The sequence below is a fragment of the Ranitomeya imitator genome, chromosome 9 (genome assembly GCF_032444005.1).
Source record: "Ranitomeya imitator isolate aRanImi1 chromosome 9, aRanImi1.pri, whole genome shotgun sequence".
Taxonomy (NCBI): Eukaryota; Metazoa; Chordata; class Amphibia; order Anura; family Dendrobatidae; genus Ranitomeya; species Ranitomeya imitator.
Window position 1 is genome coordinate 132,390,472 of NC_091290.1, and position 16,033 is coordinate 132,406,504.

Sequence of the window (16,033 nt, forward strand, 5' to 3'; positions counted from 1 at the left end):
CCACTAGCTCCTCCCTAGAATGTCTGTGTGTTCCACTAGCTCCTCCCTAGAATGTCTGTGTGTTCCACTTGCTCCTCCCTAGAATGTCTGTGTGTTCCACTGGCTCCTCCTTAGAATGTGTGTGTGTTCCACTAGCTCCTCCCTAGAATGCCTGTGTGTGTTCCACTAGCTCCTCCCTGGAATGTCTGTGTTTTCCACTAGCTCCTCCCTAGAATGTATGTGTGTTCCACTATCTCCTCCCTAGAATGTCTGTATGTTCCACTAGCTCCTCCCTACAATGTCTGTCTTTCGCTAGCTCCTCCTTATTTCTATCATTAAACAATGAGTTCATCAAGCAGAATATAAGCCCTAAGTTTATTTAATTTAAACTTTGAAAAATGGCAACTTATCAACCTTTCCCTAAAAAAAAAAAAAAGATTGTGTGTATGTACTGTATATATATATATATATATATATATATATATATATATATATCATTTTTTATAAACCTCTGAAATTATAGATAGATAATATAGATTCTTTGTTGGGGGGGTGGGGTTTGTATCGCCATCTTCCACGGTTTGCAAAAATAAATAAAGTGGACAAAATATATATATATAGTGCTCATAAAGTTCAATGGAGAACTGTAACTGTCGTTTCAGGAGAACTTGCATCAGCATGTCTTTGTTGGCCTCTAGCTCCTCCCTAGAATGTCTGTGTGTTCCGCTAGCTCGTCCCTAGAATGTCTTTGTGTTCCACTAGCTCCTCCCTCGAATGTCTGTGTGTTCCACTAGCTCCTCCCTCGAATGTCTGTGTGTTCCACTAGCTCCTCCCTAGAATGTCTGTGTGTTCCACTAGCTCCTCCCTAGAACATCTGTGTGTTCCACTAGCTCCTCCCTAGAATGTCTGTGTTCCACTAGCTCCTCCCTAGAATGTCTGTGTGTTCCACTAGCTCCTCTCTAGAATCCCTGTGTGTTCCACTAGCTCCTCCCTAGAACTTCTGTGTGTTCCACTAGCTCCTCCTTAGAACATCTGTGTGTTCCACTAGCTTCTCCCTAGAATGTCTGTGTGTTCCACTAGCTCCTCCCTAGAATGTCTGTATGTTCCACTAGCTCCTCCCTAGAATGTATGTGTGTTCCACTAGCTCCTCCCTAGAATGTCTGTATGTCCCATTAGCTCCTCCCTACAATGTCTGTCTTTCGCTAGCTCCTCCCTAGAATGTCTGTGTGTTCCACTGGCTCCTCCCTAGAATGTCTGTGTGTTCCACTGGCTCCTCCCTAGAATGTGTGTGTGTTCCACTAGCTCCTCCCTAGAATGCCTGTGTGTGTTTCACTAGCTCCTCCCTGGAATGTCTGTGTTTTCCACTAGCTCCTCCCTAGAATGTCTGTATGTTCCACTAGCTCCTCCCTAGAATGTATGTGTGTTCCACTATCTCCTCCCTAGAATGTCTGTATGTTCCACTAGCTCCTCCCTACAATGTCTGTCTTTCGCTAGCTCCTCCCTAGAATGTCTGTGTGTTCCACTAGCTCCTCCCTAGAATGTCTGTGTGTTCCACTAGCTCCTCCCTAGAATGTCTGTGTTCCGCTAGCTCCTCCCTAGAATGTCTGTGTGTTCCACTAGCTCCTCCCTAGAATGTCTGTGTGTTCCACTATCTCCTCCCTAGAATGTCTGTGTTCCGCTAGCTCCTCCCTAGAATGTCTGTGTGTTCCACTAGCTCCTCCCTAGAATATCTGTTTTCCACTAGCTCCTCCCTGGAATATCTGTTTTCCACTAGCTCCTCCTTAGAATGTCTGTGTGTTCCACTAGCTCCTCCCTCATCATAGAAGTCTAAAAGCACCACCTGTCATCTCCTATCTGAGTAATGGGGAGAGTTTGTGTGCACTGACTACACATTTTATCCATGAAATGTGAGAGAAATATGAGTCCAAGAAGCAAATTTCTCAGATAAAATCTATTACAAAGTCGTTTATTTTCACCTGTGCTATTAATTTATGGAATAAAATATTAAACGATAATTACGATGTAAGACTTTTCTTCACCTTGTAGCACCCCCTTAAATTGAGCGCATGCATGTGTGTCTTTTACAGGTGGTTGTACAAAAACTGTAAAAATGCATTACTATTTGCAGAGGCAGAACAACAGCTAAGGTGCTTGATGATCAGTGTTGAAAGACCGCCGACCAGCAACGCGCTTATTGGTCGGCCATCATTTTATATCTATTTACACAGGCAGATCTCACTTCAGATGCGCACTGCATGATATGTAATTAATCTCTCAGCAGCACAACTACTGTTTTGACAAGACGATATGCTGCTGAAAACAGTGATCTTTTGAGCCTTAGACATTCTCGCCTCTCCTGCAGATCACTTTTACATCCCAGAAGTTGCAAGGAACCATGCTGAGCAGAGGGCTTCTCTCTTCTTTTCCTCCTCTCCCCTGTCTGTCCCACAGAACTGCTGCCTGGATCAGGTTACAACAGCCCACAAGAACCTCCAGATGTTATAACTTTCCGCAGAAAAATTAGATCTACTTCCTGCAGAGCAGACATATACCATGGAGCACATTACACAATAATTACCCGTAGAGGGGTAAAGCAGTACAATGTGCTGTAATATCCTGCAGGGCAATCCTGTAATATTATGTACATTATATTGTAATTTTCCATAGACCAGTCATGTAACATAATGCATTTTTGCATCATTGTTACTTGCAGAATAGTGGAGTACATAATATAATAGAAGTAGCTGCAAAAAGTCATATTAAAAGTGTGAAGTGTATACCGCCATACCCTGGCACACCGTACGGTATACCATAATGGCCTGTAAGCAGTCGGAGTATATTTTAACCTTAATTATCTATAAAACAGTCACATACAGAATGCTATGTGGCCATATAACGTGGATGAGAATGTACCACAATTACCACAATGCAGTTATAGGACGCGGTGCACTTTATAGTTTTTTATATTTGGGGTATGGTGCACTATAATCCTGCAGAGCTGTTCAGACCTAGTGCGGTACATTGTATGGTAACTTCTCTAACAGCAGTCATCCTACATGATGAGTAATTACCTGCAGATCACATATATAGCATACAGTACAATACAAAAAAGCTTCATAACATGGTCTATGTTATACCGCAATCATCTATAAAAGTTATATAACACCTCCTCACTGCTCTCACAGTAAAGAGTCCATAGTCTCACTGCTCTCTCAGTAAGGAATCCATAGTCTCAAGGCTTGTACAGTAAATAATACATAGTCTCACGGCTCAAATGGTAGAGAATCCATAGTCTCATTTCTCGCATAGTAAAGAATCCATAGTCTCACTGCTCATACAGTAAATAATCCTTAGTCTCACGGCTTGTACAGTAAAGAATCCATAGTCTCATTGCTCACACAGTAAAGAATCCATAGCCTCACTGCTCACACAGTAAAGAATCCATAGTCTCACTGCTTGCACAGTAAAGAATCCATAGCCTAACTGCTTGCACAGTAAAGAATCCATAGTCTCACTGCTTGCACAGTAAATAATCCATAGTCTCACTGCTTGCACAGTAGAGAATCCATAGTCTCACTGCTTGCACAGTAAAGAATCCATAGTCTCACTGCTCTCACAGTAAAGACTCCATAGTCTCACTGCTTGCACAGTAAAGAATCCATAGCCTCACTGCTCACACAGTAAAGAATCCATAGCCTCACTGCTTGCACAGTAAAGAATCCATAGCCTCACTGCTTGCACAGTAAAGAATCCATAGTTTCACTGCTTTCACGGTAAAGAATCCATAGTCTCACTGCTTGCACAGTAAAGAATCCATAGTCTCACTGCTTGCACAGTAAATAATCAATAGTCTCACTGCTCAAACAGTAAATAATCCATAGCCTCACTTCTCACACAGTAAAGAATCCATAGTCTCACTGCTTGCACAGTAAAGAATCCATAGCCTCACTGTCCACACAGTAAAGAATCCATAGCCTCACTGCTTGCACAGTAAAGAATCCATAGTCTCACTGCTTGCACAGTAAATAATCCATAGTTTCACTGCTTGTACAGTAGAGAATCTTTCCCTGTGATTATGTAGAGGATGTCCCCTTTTCATCACTGCAGACGAGGTGTGAGAAGCTCATTGTACAGATCTCTGCTGTCCCTCCATACACCTGCAGGTTGTCAGCGATCGCCCTCAGCCTTCGGTCACACAATATGGAGCACATTACACAGGAATCACTTGCAGAGCAACACAGCACACAGTGTGCTATACCGTAATTACCCCCAAACCAGTCCTATAACATGGGGTGCATTGTACTGTAATTACCTGCAGAGCAGTCAGGCAACATGAAGTCCATTATACCCTAATTACCTGCGGAGCATTTCTGTACTGCCATTACCCCAGACTCGCTGGAATCAGTCAGCGAGCTGTCATGTCTGCTGCATACGCCAAATTCCATTAAACTATTCTATAATTACAAAAACATGTAACATGCAGGACATTATGTGCGCACCGTAAACCAGACATGCACCCTGCAGAGCACGATACCGTAATCGTGTGCAGAGCAGATCACGTTCACTTTGTCATTATTCTGTGCTTTCCTGCGCACCGTAAAGGGTTAATCCCTTGGCTTTGGTCCCCGGTGTGGTCCTGAATTTGGTGACATCTCTCGGACTTGGCAGTCGGATCAATACGGAGCAGCAGAGCCTCATTCATAACTGCTCCGCTGACAGGCAGGACCCAGCAGGGAATAAATAGCAGGCCGGCCGCTAACGATCCATCTCTCGGCCAGTTCAGCCGTAGGTAATGAAGGGGAATATGCCTGTTTCTTTGTGTGTTGAGGGAGGGGGGGGGAGCGACCGGGGGGTCCGGATCATTAGTATAATTCTAGAGGAATCTGTTGTGATAGATTGGATCTAAAATGGGAGTATCTGGCTCGCCACGCAGCAATTAACCTCCTGACCTAGCCACAGGACAAAGTGACAGGACTAATTCTTGCAGGACTAATGACATGCACAGTCCAGGGCCAACCAATCCACCAAAAAACGGTGCATGCATATAACATTACAGTTCCATGCAAAATGCATCAGAGAAAAACCCACTCATGCAAAAGCCCACTCAGGCCCGGCCCGAAATATAATCCAGCACTTCAATTTTGTCCCTCGAAAATCAGAAGACGATTGACCCTCAGTTCAGAAGACGATGGAAGCAAAGGAAAACATTGTAGAGAAGTCAATATACTTTCACTGGTGCACAGGTGACCTATCCTAAGTCCCCAAAATCCCTATCCGGAGTGGAAGTGAGTAATGCCGATGATGTTCGGACCCCCGCGAGTGAATGATCAACAGGTACCATGCTCATGTCTCGTTCAAGGATGGGACTGCAATCGGCAGGGTGGTGGGGTCGGACCGTCATCAGCACTGCTCACCCCTCATGTGGCTCCGTTATAACGCATTTAATTATTTTAAACATTCCTCATATTTTGGGAAGAAGTAGAGATCATGGGGGAAGATTCTTTTTTTATGCTCCCCGTCTCATTGAAGACACTGAAACGGCTGATATCAGGGAACAATAGAGTCTATAAGGTTGAAGGTAGACACACGTCCTTCCAGTTCAACCTATAACCTAACACGTAGATCCAGATGAAGGCAAAACCCCATGAGGCCGTTGCTAATTGGCCCATAATTGGAGCAAAACGGCAATGAGATTAGCTCTCTAATATTATATTTTTCTTGAAAGGCATCCAGGTCATCCCTTTTCTTTTGTAGTGAATCGACCATTACAACATCATGTGGCAGAGTTTTTCACTTTTACTGCTTGGACAGTAAAGAATCAATAATCTCACTGTTAGCACATTAGTCTCACTACTTTCACAGTAAAAAGTCCATAATCTCACTGCTCGCGCAGTAAAGAATCCATAGTCTCACTGCTCTCACAGTAAATAATCCATAGTCTCACTGCTCTCACAGTAAAGAATCCATGCTCTTATAGTAAAGAATCCATAGTCTCATTGCTCTCACAGTAAAGAATTAATAGTCTCACAGCTCTCACAGTAAAGAATCCATAGTCTTATTGTTCTTACAGTAAAGAATCCATAGTCTCACTGCTCTCACAGTAAATAATCCATAGCCTCACTTCTCTCACAGTAAAGAATCCATAGCCTCATTTCTCTCACAGTAAAGAATCAATAGTCTCACGGCCTGCACAGTAAAGAATCCATAGTGTCACTGCTCTCACAGTAAAGAATCGATAGTCTCACTCACCTGCACAGTAAAGAATCCTTAGTCTCATAACTCTCACAATAAAGAATCCATGGTCTCACAGCTCTCACAGTAAAGAACCCATAATCTTAATTCTCGCACAGTAACAAATCAATAGTCTCACAGTTCTCACAGTAAAGAATCCATAGTCTCACTGCTCATACAGTAAAGGATACATATTCTCACTGCTCGCACAGTAAAAAAAATCCTTAGTCTCATTGCTCACACAGTAAAGAATCAATAGTCTCACAGCTCTCACAGTAAAGAATCCATAGTCTTAATGTTCTTACAGTAAAGAATCCATAGTCTCACTGCTCTCACAGTAAATAATCCATAGCCTCACTTCTCTCACAGTAAAGAATCCATAGCCTCACTTCTCTCACAGTAAAGAATCAATAGTCTCACGGCCTGCACAGTAAAGAATCCATAGTTTCACTGCTCTCACAGTAAAGAATTGATAGTCTCACTACCTGCACAGTAAAGAATCCTTAGTCTCATAGCTCTCACAGTAAAGAATCCATGGTCTCACAGTAAAGAATCCATAGTCTCACAGCTCTCACAGAAAAGAACCCATAATCTTAATTCTCGCACAGTAACAAATCAATAGTCTCACAGTTCTCACAGTAAAGAATCCATAGTCTCACTGCTCATACAGTAAAGTATACATATTCTCACTGCTCGCACAGTAAAAAAATCCTTAGTCTCATTGCTCACACAGTAAAGAATCCATAGTCTCACTGCTCTCACAGTAAAGAATCCATAGTCTCACTGCTCTCACAGTAAAGAATCCATAGTCTCACTGCTTGTACAGTAAAGAATCCATAGTATCACTGTTCGCACATTAAAGACTCCATAGTCTCACTGTTCACACATTAAAGAATCCAGAGTCTCACTGTTTGCACAGTAATGAATCCATAGTCTCACGATGTACAGGATGCCCCCTTGTCCCGTTTGCAGGCCTAGGTGTGTAAAGATCATTGTACAGATCTCTGTTCTGTCCCCTCATATATTTGTACGGTGTAATAAGATCGCCCCTGAGCCTTCTTTTTTCCGTACTCTATACCCCCCAGTCTGATAACTCGTCTGTCACCCATTTCCTAATGTCGGTGGCTGTCCTCTGCACCCGCTCTAGTCCGGCTCTGTCCCAATATCATATCCAGTATGTACGGTAAGTGTGCCCGCACTAGTGACTATAGAGGAAACGATACATTACTGAATGCAGGTGGCATGGCTCCCTGTAACCCTGGGCACAGTCTACCTCCTGCCTCGCCGCCCCCTGCTTTATTTGGCATGCACTGCCCTGTGCCTCCTTGCCTTGGCGCTATCTTGTCTACTCTGGGCTTCCGTGCCTTGATTAATGACATTAATCTGTCCTTTTTGTAATATTCTCTTAAGCTGGTGACCTTATTGGTGTTTTGCATTGCACCCCTCCCCTATATAAAGCTTCTATTGGGGGTATTGTGTTCTGCCAGCTTTAGCTCTGCACTCTTCACGCTATTATGTGCCCATTGTGCCCCGCTCGTCGGGTGTAATGAAGGCTTATCTCTCGGAGGTTATGCCATCCTCTCGCTTTCTGCCTGCTGTACCGCGTGCCCAGTGTATTGTCTGCTCCCCGCATTGTGCCACGCGCTCCCTGCGCTCTGCCCGTGCTGTGTCTGCAGCGATCAGCAGACGGTGGAATGTGTGCCCGGGGGGTGCTGGGCTTCCAAGTTTCTTTATAGCTGACATTATCTTTTATTGCCAGATAAAAATTCCAGGCTCGGCTGGTTTTATTACTGCTATATGTGCGGCTCATCCTTTCCTCGCAGGATTCTCTCCCTTGACAACACGCGGTGCACTTCTGGTACTTTGCGAGGGGGGGGGGGGGAACGGGGATTAATGCCCCTCTGCCTGATTTTTTTTAGGACAAAGTCGTCTTCTATATGTCTGTAGTCGTAAGAATGACCACCCTCCTTTGGCTCCTTAAACCGCCGCGACCTCTGTAATGTAACCTTAGAGTGATGCATCTTTCGGAAGGTATTTGCCCTCATGGTGGGGTATACAGGGTCTTGCATCCAATTCATGCGTTTTTCATGGATTGGATATATTCTCTACAATTGCACAACATTTAAAAGCAATTTTTTAAAGAATTTTAGAATGATGGCGGGGGACTGCCATGGGGGTCTCATCTACTTTGCAGAAAGAAGGGGCAGCGGCACCACTCTCACCCATTCATTTGAGTTTTTGAATGACATTACCACTGCAAAAAAACGAGAAAAAAAAAAAAGTGTGTGAAAGGGTTAGGATTCGGTCTATTCTGAAACAAGCCCCCCAAAAACTTTCCAGTGCAAAAATTAAAATAAGTATAATAGTGCCATAAAAAAGTGCACAAGGATTCGGTCTATTGCAAGTCCTCTCCGAAAGGAGGCACCCAAAAAACTTTCCAGTGCCAAAAACAAAAAAAGTATGGTGGTGCCATAAAAAGTGCACAGTGATTCGGTCTATTGCAAGTCCTCTCCGAAAGGAGCCCCCCAAAAACGTTCCAGTGCCAAAAACAAAAAATGTATGGTGGTGCAATAAAAAGAAATGTCTATTCAGTCTATTGCACGCCATCTATGAAAGGAGCCCTCTGCATCTGAAGATCTCAGCAAGAGTCGGGTCCCAACCCGAATATCCACCATTACCCGAACTGCGTTTCAAGACCCCCAGGGGTTTTAAAAAATAATGAATTTTTTTTTAAGTATATTACTTGATAAAATGGATGATGTCTTTCAAAACTAGAAACTTCCCGATTAAAATAATCCACTGTCCATTATTATTATTTAGGAACCCTATAATTATGCCATTAAGAAGTGCTGCCGTATGCACTTAGAGGACTTGTCACTTGCACATAAATATTTAATATTATTATATTATGTCAATGCTGTCGTTTTCCTGAATCCGGCGATGTTTTTCATTTGTTCCTGCGCCTCTCCATTCCTGAGATATCGCCTTGAATATAAATCTAGACTTTTAGCCAAGTAGGCGTGATCTTCTACTCTTCATGGGCGTTTCCTTGAGGAGTCTCTCCCAGTTAACTAACAAGACTAACCAAGGAAGAAGGGGCCGTATCTCAAGAACGGAGAGGAGCAGGAAGAAAAGAAAAACAGAGCCGGAATCGGGAGAACAGCGGCTTTTATTTTTTGAAAAGTGACTTAGTTTTGGTACATTTCTATTTATTAAATATTAGAATGTAATGAATTCCAGCGGAGCCAACACCAAGCACTTATGTGGTATACACTTGTGCGCATGCACCCAGCCGTGAACGCTCTGCACAATCACTACGTAACGGCATCCTCCTTTACAGCGGTTATGTAGATGAGGTGAGTTAATGCATTCGTTTTACGATTTTATGGCGGTGGGGGGGGGGTGGAGAGATTTTTCAGCCTTTGTAGTATCAGTGCCCAGGGCAATGTGAATCCTTCAGCTGGTGTGGAGGACAGACAGAATATGCTTCGTGCTGCTCCGGCATAATGTGATGTGATGTGGCTATGCCCAGGCTAGAGAACGCCAGTGGCAGGCAACATCTGCTCGGCTGCCCCTGTCCTGCGCGGCAGCAGGCAGGTCAGCGAGGGGAAGAAGGGTGGTGCCTATGGGTATAGGATGTGCGCTCATGTGGACGTACACGGTGGGGGCGGACTGCGCTCTTGTTGAACTGTCTAGTCCATTAACACGATAAACAATATCCGTCAGTGACATTAGTCAAGGACACGGAGACATTAAAGATGGACTTACAGACAGCGGGAGCAATGGCCACTGCGCTGTCAGGGAAGAGTGACAGCCATTGTGACAGGCGGGGAAGATTTTTCGGAACGGTTTCCTTTCCATATACTACATGAATTTATATACAGGGTGAACTGTACATCTCACAAAATTGCACCTACCCTGCAAGTCAGCCCCTGACCCTTTTAAAGGGCGAATCCGAAGATTGATAGGTGCTAATTTGGGGTCGCAATGATGCCATGAAAGGGTCTGAAATTCTTTTTTTGGGGGGGATGAAACGGTGGCAATCCTTGCACATCATCATCCTTTAGGCTATGTGCACACGATGCAGATTTGCTGTGGATTTTACCGCGCAGAAATGGTGCAGATCCGCACTGTGATGTACAGTATAATGTTAGTCTATGTAAAAAGAAAAAAGATGTGCAGATGGTGCAGAAAAATCAGTACGGAATTGCTGCGGATTTCAAAAAAGTGTATGTCACTTCTTTTGTGCGGATCTGCAGCGGTTCTGCGCCCCTCTATGTTAAAATTCCGCAGTGGCCAAAAACCGCTGAAAATCCGCACAAAATCCGCGGCTGCGGATTCTGCCAGGAGATGCGGATTTTATGCAGAAAATTCTGCACCTCTTTTCTTACGTGTGCACATACCCTAACATGGGACAGCTATGAGCACAGCTGATGGCTAGCTCTGACATAGAGGAAAAATGGAGTGGTGTTGGCCCCGTTCTTGGGATCAGGGGGGCTTCCAGCTGTCGGACCCTTCCGATTCCCACGTTATTGCTTAGTCTTTTGGATAGGTGACTTATGGGGTAGTTACCACTCCTAGGATGCAGATTTTCATACTTTTTTCCCCCCTTAAGGAAAACTTAACACATTCACAAAATTTCTCACAATGGTATTACCTTACACTTAAAAAAAAACAAAAAACAAAGTAATGTAATTTTTGTGAAATTTCCGGCAGCTGGTGAAGATTTTCCCCTTGACTTTCCATCGGGCTTCTCTCGTGCTGCACCTGTGCTCTCCAACACAATGCACTTTCCTGCAGTTTCTGCTTTCAACCATTTAGGGTGTCCTATGAAAGGGGTGGATTAATTGCGGGACATGCAGCCGCGGAGACTCAAACATATTTTTCGAGCACACCGAAGACACTCGGTTAGCACCGGAGCATGCTCAGATAACACCTTATCCGAGCACGTACCGTCATCACTAGTAATTATCCATCCAGGTCTTATCTGAAATAGACCTACGCTTTTATAAGTAGAACCAACATCATTGTCAATGAGAATCATAGTTTAGATATTTTTTTCATCTCTTATGTGATAGTGGAGGGAAGCTGAGCTGATGCTTCGTTTTCTATATACTGCTAAGGAAGAAACCAGTTACAAACACCAAACCGCACCACCGGCGCATGTTAACACGGCCATAATATCACAGGATGGCTCCTGATATTCATTTAGTAGGGAGAGGCGTACATTTTCCCATCAGCACGCGCCGGCCGCTAATGACTCTCGATAAGCCAGTAACAGCGCATACATTTACACCAGTATGGAAAAAGCCCTAATTCACCGCGCATCCATCCATCCGGCCACATCCGCACATTACTAATCCCATACGTGCCCAGGACGGTTAACACCTCCGCACCGCGCCATCCTGCAGAAATTAACACTACTCCGCACTCAGCATTTCTCCAGCCATTAACACTTTCATACACTCAGCATCTATTTCTCATCCCCCCCAGATTATCCCCAGCGGTGGCATAAAGTTAATGCCAGCTCTCGGTGTGTTCTCAGCCATGTCTGCAGATAAGGCTGTGTGCACACTGCTGCGGAGCCGATATTCCCACAGGGAGACGGCCGGGGTCTGCCAAGGAGACTTTCCCTTTTCTTTTCTGCAATGAAGTACCAACAGCTGGCAGCCTTTACCCACTGCACCGTGTGCCAGCTCATGGACGCCCTCTGCTGGAGGCACAGCTTTCTTATAAGCCAATGGTCCCACCGCTGTGTAACATTTTCGCCAGTTGGCTCAATTGCCTCTTCTAAGTGGCTTTCTGTGATTTTAGGTGGTAATTTCTATTGCAATTTGCATCTTTAATTTCCCAGAGGAGCATGCATGGCCTATAAGTCTCCTTACTCTGACATGCCAGGCCTGGCTTGTCTCTCTGCACAAGGAGAAACGTTACCCCATAGATCTCCTACCTTCTGGCACAAGGCTTCTTTATATAATGTACCGGTTCCTACATATTATGGGTTCTTTTTGCAGGCCTGAGCTCGAGACATGTTATGGTACGATCACACAAACTTTTTATTCCCTTGAGTCTGACAAATTCAGTATGATTTTTCCAGAGAAATCCACATCAGAAATCAAGGTGGTATTTGAAGAGGTTTCATATCTGACGTGTTTTTTTTTTTTTAAGCATTTTTTTTCCCCAACACCTTTAACTTGACAATGTCAAATTTCCAGCATGTTCCACAATTTCCAAATCTTATCGGGGGAAAAAAACTCACTGTATGAACAGCAATGTGCATTTCTCATTGAAATCAACAGAAGAGCATTTGACGTGGCTTTTCAGTTATAAAACTTCATGTGAACACGCACTAAGGTCATACTGAGATTTTTTAATGCTGTTTTGGACGTGGTTTCCACACTAACAATCACTTCAAAACTGCTTGCAACTTCTCTGTCATTACATTGGAAAAAGCGCCTGTAGAACACATTTTTTTTTGGGGGGGGGGGCAAGCAACATGTATGGTAATTACTTTACGTAAACCGCATTACGAAATGTAGCACTGCATCGTTAATTGTCTATCAGACTGCAAAAGGTGAGCGCTGTTTTTCGGTAGTCATATAGACAATGAATGGAGTAGTGATTTGCATATTTGACCTCCACTCCACTCAGAGAGTGCCCTATTATACCCCTTTTTCAGGATGGTTTGGGGTTCCCAATGGTCAGACCCATTCTATCAAATATCCCGCTTTCTATGGATAGGTCATAACTTATCAACTTGGTACAAACTTTTAAAGATCCCTGTATTGGTGGCTGTTTGTAGCGCTGCTGCTGGATGCTCTGATGCTTTGGAGCGCTGATGCTGGATGCTCTGATGCTTTGGAGTGCTATTGCTTGATCCTATGATGCTTTGGAGCACTGATGCTTGATGCTTTGGATTGCTGATGCTTGATCCTCTGATGCTTTGGAGTGCTGATGCTTGATCCTCTGATGCTTTGGAGCACTGATGCTGGATGCTCTAATGCTTTGGAGTGCTGATGCTTGATCCTCTGATGCTTTGGAGCACTGATGCTGGATGCTCTAATGCTTTGGAGTGCTGATGCTTGATCCTCTGATGCTTTGGAGCACTGATGCTGGATGCACTGATGCTTTGGAGTGCTGATGCTGGATGCACTGATGCTTTGGAGTGCTGATGCTGGATGCTCTGATGCTTTGGAGTGCTATTGCTTGATCCTATGATGCTTTGGAGCACTGATGCTTGATCCTCTGATGCTTTGGAGCGCTGATGCTGGATGCTCTGATGCTTTGGAGTGCTATTGCTTGATCCTATGATGCTTTGGAGCACTGATGCTTGATGCTTTGGATTGCTGATGCTTGATCCTCTGATGCTTTGGAGTGCTGATGCTTGATCCTCTGATGCTTTGGAGCACTGATGCTGGATGCTCTAATGCTTTGGAGTGCTGATGCTTGATCCTCTGATGCTTTGGAGCACTGATGCTGGATGCACTGATGCTTTGGAGTGCTGATGCTGGATGCACTGATGCTTTGGAGTGCTGATGCTTGGTGCTCTGATGCTTTGGAGTGCTGATGCTGGATGCACTGATGCTTTGGAGTGCTGATGCTTGATGCGCTGATGCTTTGGAGCGCTGATGCTGGATGCTCTGATGCTTTGGAACGCTGATGCTGGATGCACTGATGCTTTGGAGTGCTGATGCTGAATGCTCTGATGCTTTGGAACGCTGATGCTGGATGCACTGATGCTTTGGAGCACTGATGCTGGATGCACTGATGCTTTGGAGTGCTGATGCTTGATGCCCTGATGCTTTGGAGCGCTGATGCTGGATGCTCTGATGCTTTGGAACGCTGATGCTGGATGCACTGATGCTTTGGAGTGCTGATGCTGGATGCTCTGATGCTTTGGAGCACTGATGCTGGATGCTCTGATGCTTTGGAGTGCTGATGCTTGATCCTCTGATGCTTTGGAACGCTGATGCTGGATGCTCTGATGCTTTGGAGTGCTGATGCTGGATGCACTGATGCTTTGGAGTGCTGATGCTGGATGCTCTGATGCTTTGGAACGCTGATGCTGGATGCACTGATGCTTTGGAGCACTGATGCTGGATGCACTGATGCTTTGCAGTGCTGATGCTTGATGCCCTGATGCTTTGGAGCGCTGATGCTGGATGCTCTGATGCTTTGGAACGCTGATGCTGGATGCACTGATGCTTTGGAGTGCTGATGCTGGATGCTCTGATGCTTTGGAGCACTGATGCTGGATGCTCTGATGCTTTGGAGTGCTGATGCTTGATCCTCTGATGCTTTGGAACGCTGATGCTGGATGCTCTGATGCTTTGGAGTGCTGATGCTTGATCCTCTGATGCTTTGGAGTGCTGATGCTTGATCCTCTGATGCTTTGGAACGCTGATGCTGGATGCTCTGATGCTTTGGAGTGCTGATGCTTGGTTCTCTGATGCTTTGGAGCGCTGATGTTTGATGCTCTGATGCTTTGGAGCGCTGATGCTTGGTTCTATGATGCTTTGGAGTGCTGATGCTGGATGCTCTGATGCTTTGGAGTGCTGATGCTTGGTTCTCTGATGCTTTGGAGTGCTGATGCTTGGTTCTCTGATGCTTTGGAGCGCTGATGCTTGGTGCTCTGATGCTTTGGAGTGCTGATGCTTGGTGCTCTGATGCTTTGGAGTGCTGATGCTTGGTTCTCTGATGCTTTGGAGTGCTGATGCTTGGTGCTCTGATGCTTTGTAACGCTGATGCTGGATGCTCTGATGCTTTGGAGCGCTGATGCTGGATGCTCTGATTAATTTGAGAATTGATGCTGGATGCTCTGATGCTTTGGAGCGCTGATGATGGATGTTGTGATGCTTTGGAGCACTGATGCTTGATGCTCTGATGCTTTGGAACGCTGTATCAGAAAATCTTCTCCAACCTCTGTGAAAATATATGGGGTTAAATCAATCAATGCAGAATTTTTAAACATAATTATGAAATGGTGTAATAAGATGAGCATTCACATTTGGCACATCATCATTTATTTTTACTTGGAGCTAAAAAAAAGAATAATTTTTGCAATTCGTTTTCAATACATTTGCCTTCTATTGCTTCTATGTTGCACTGTCTATCGCTGACCACAGAATGATTTAACTGAGACTCTGTCAGCGAGCTCATTCTGACGAGACTTTCTAACTCTTTTATGGGTTTTTTTCTGAGCGCCTCTCATCTGATCGCATCAAAGTTGAATGTGCCGGGAAGCAAAGATTCTATACAAGCAAAGCTGTGCAATTTTTTTTAATGAAACCCAATTGCAAAAATGATTTGTAGTCTCAAATACATGCATTTAAGTAAAAAAAAAATTGGCGCTAAAGGTGGACAACCCCTTAAAAAAAATAGCCAAAATCTGTTTGTATACATTATGTTTACGGCCCCTTTAAATATGAGAACAGGATGTTTTTTTCTTTATTACATGATTTCCAATGGCCGTGTGTGGAGTCTACCACCCAGCTGTGACTCCGAGGACGTCTAGCGCTTTGTCGCTGACCGAGGCGGCGAGCGATCGGCGGGCAGTCAGGTGGGATGAACGTATACGGTATATTTGTGTGCGCGTTATAGACGCCGCCTCTTACCTCCAGCTGCCGTCATATGAGCTGAGCATATGTGGGCTGACAAGATGGCACCGCCTGCGGGCATCCTGGGTGGCACAGCTTCTGTGACTATATGAGCTGTGACAGCAGGAGCCAGGAGGGCCTCTACAGCACCACAGCCTGCGGCAGCAGCTCTCCCTCCTCTGCATGTGTATTCGCACAATACATACTGATGACATAAATTATTTGAA

General features: G+C 44.6%; 1 protein-coding gene across 1 annotated transcript; it reads right to left on the reverse strand.

Annotated features, from left to right (window-relative positions):
- Positions 1 to 13,502: 13,502 nt before the first annotated feature.
- On the reverse strand, positions 13,503 to 15,853 carry LOC138648637 (uncharacterized). The gene is made up of 2 exons (XM_069738422.1): positions 15,825 to 15,853; positions 13,503 to 15,132 (listed from the first exon to the last, which is right to left on the reverse strand). Exons 1-2 carry the CDS (start codon positions 15,851 to 15,853, stop codon positions 13,503 to 13,505), a joined length of 1,659 nt encoding a protein of 552 aa, XP_069594523.1.
- Between the last annotated feature and the right edge of the window lie 180 nt (positions 15,854 to 16,033).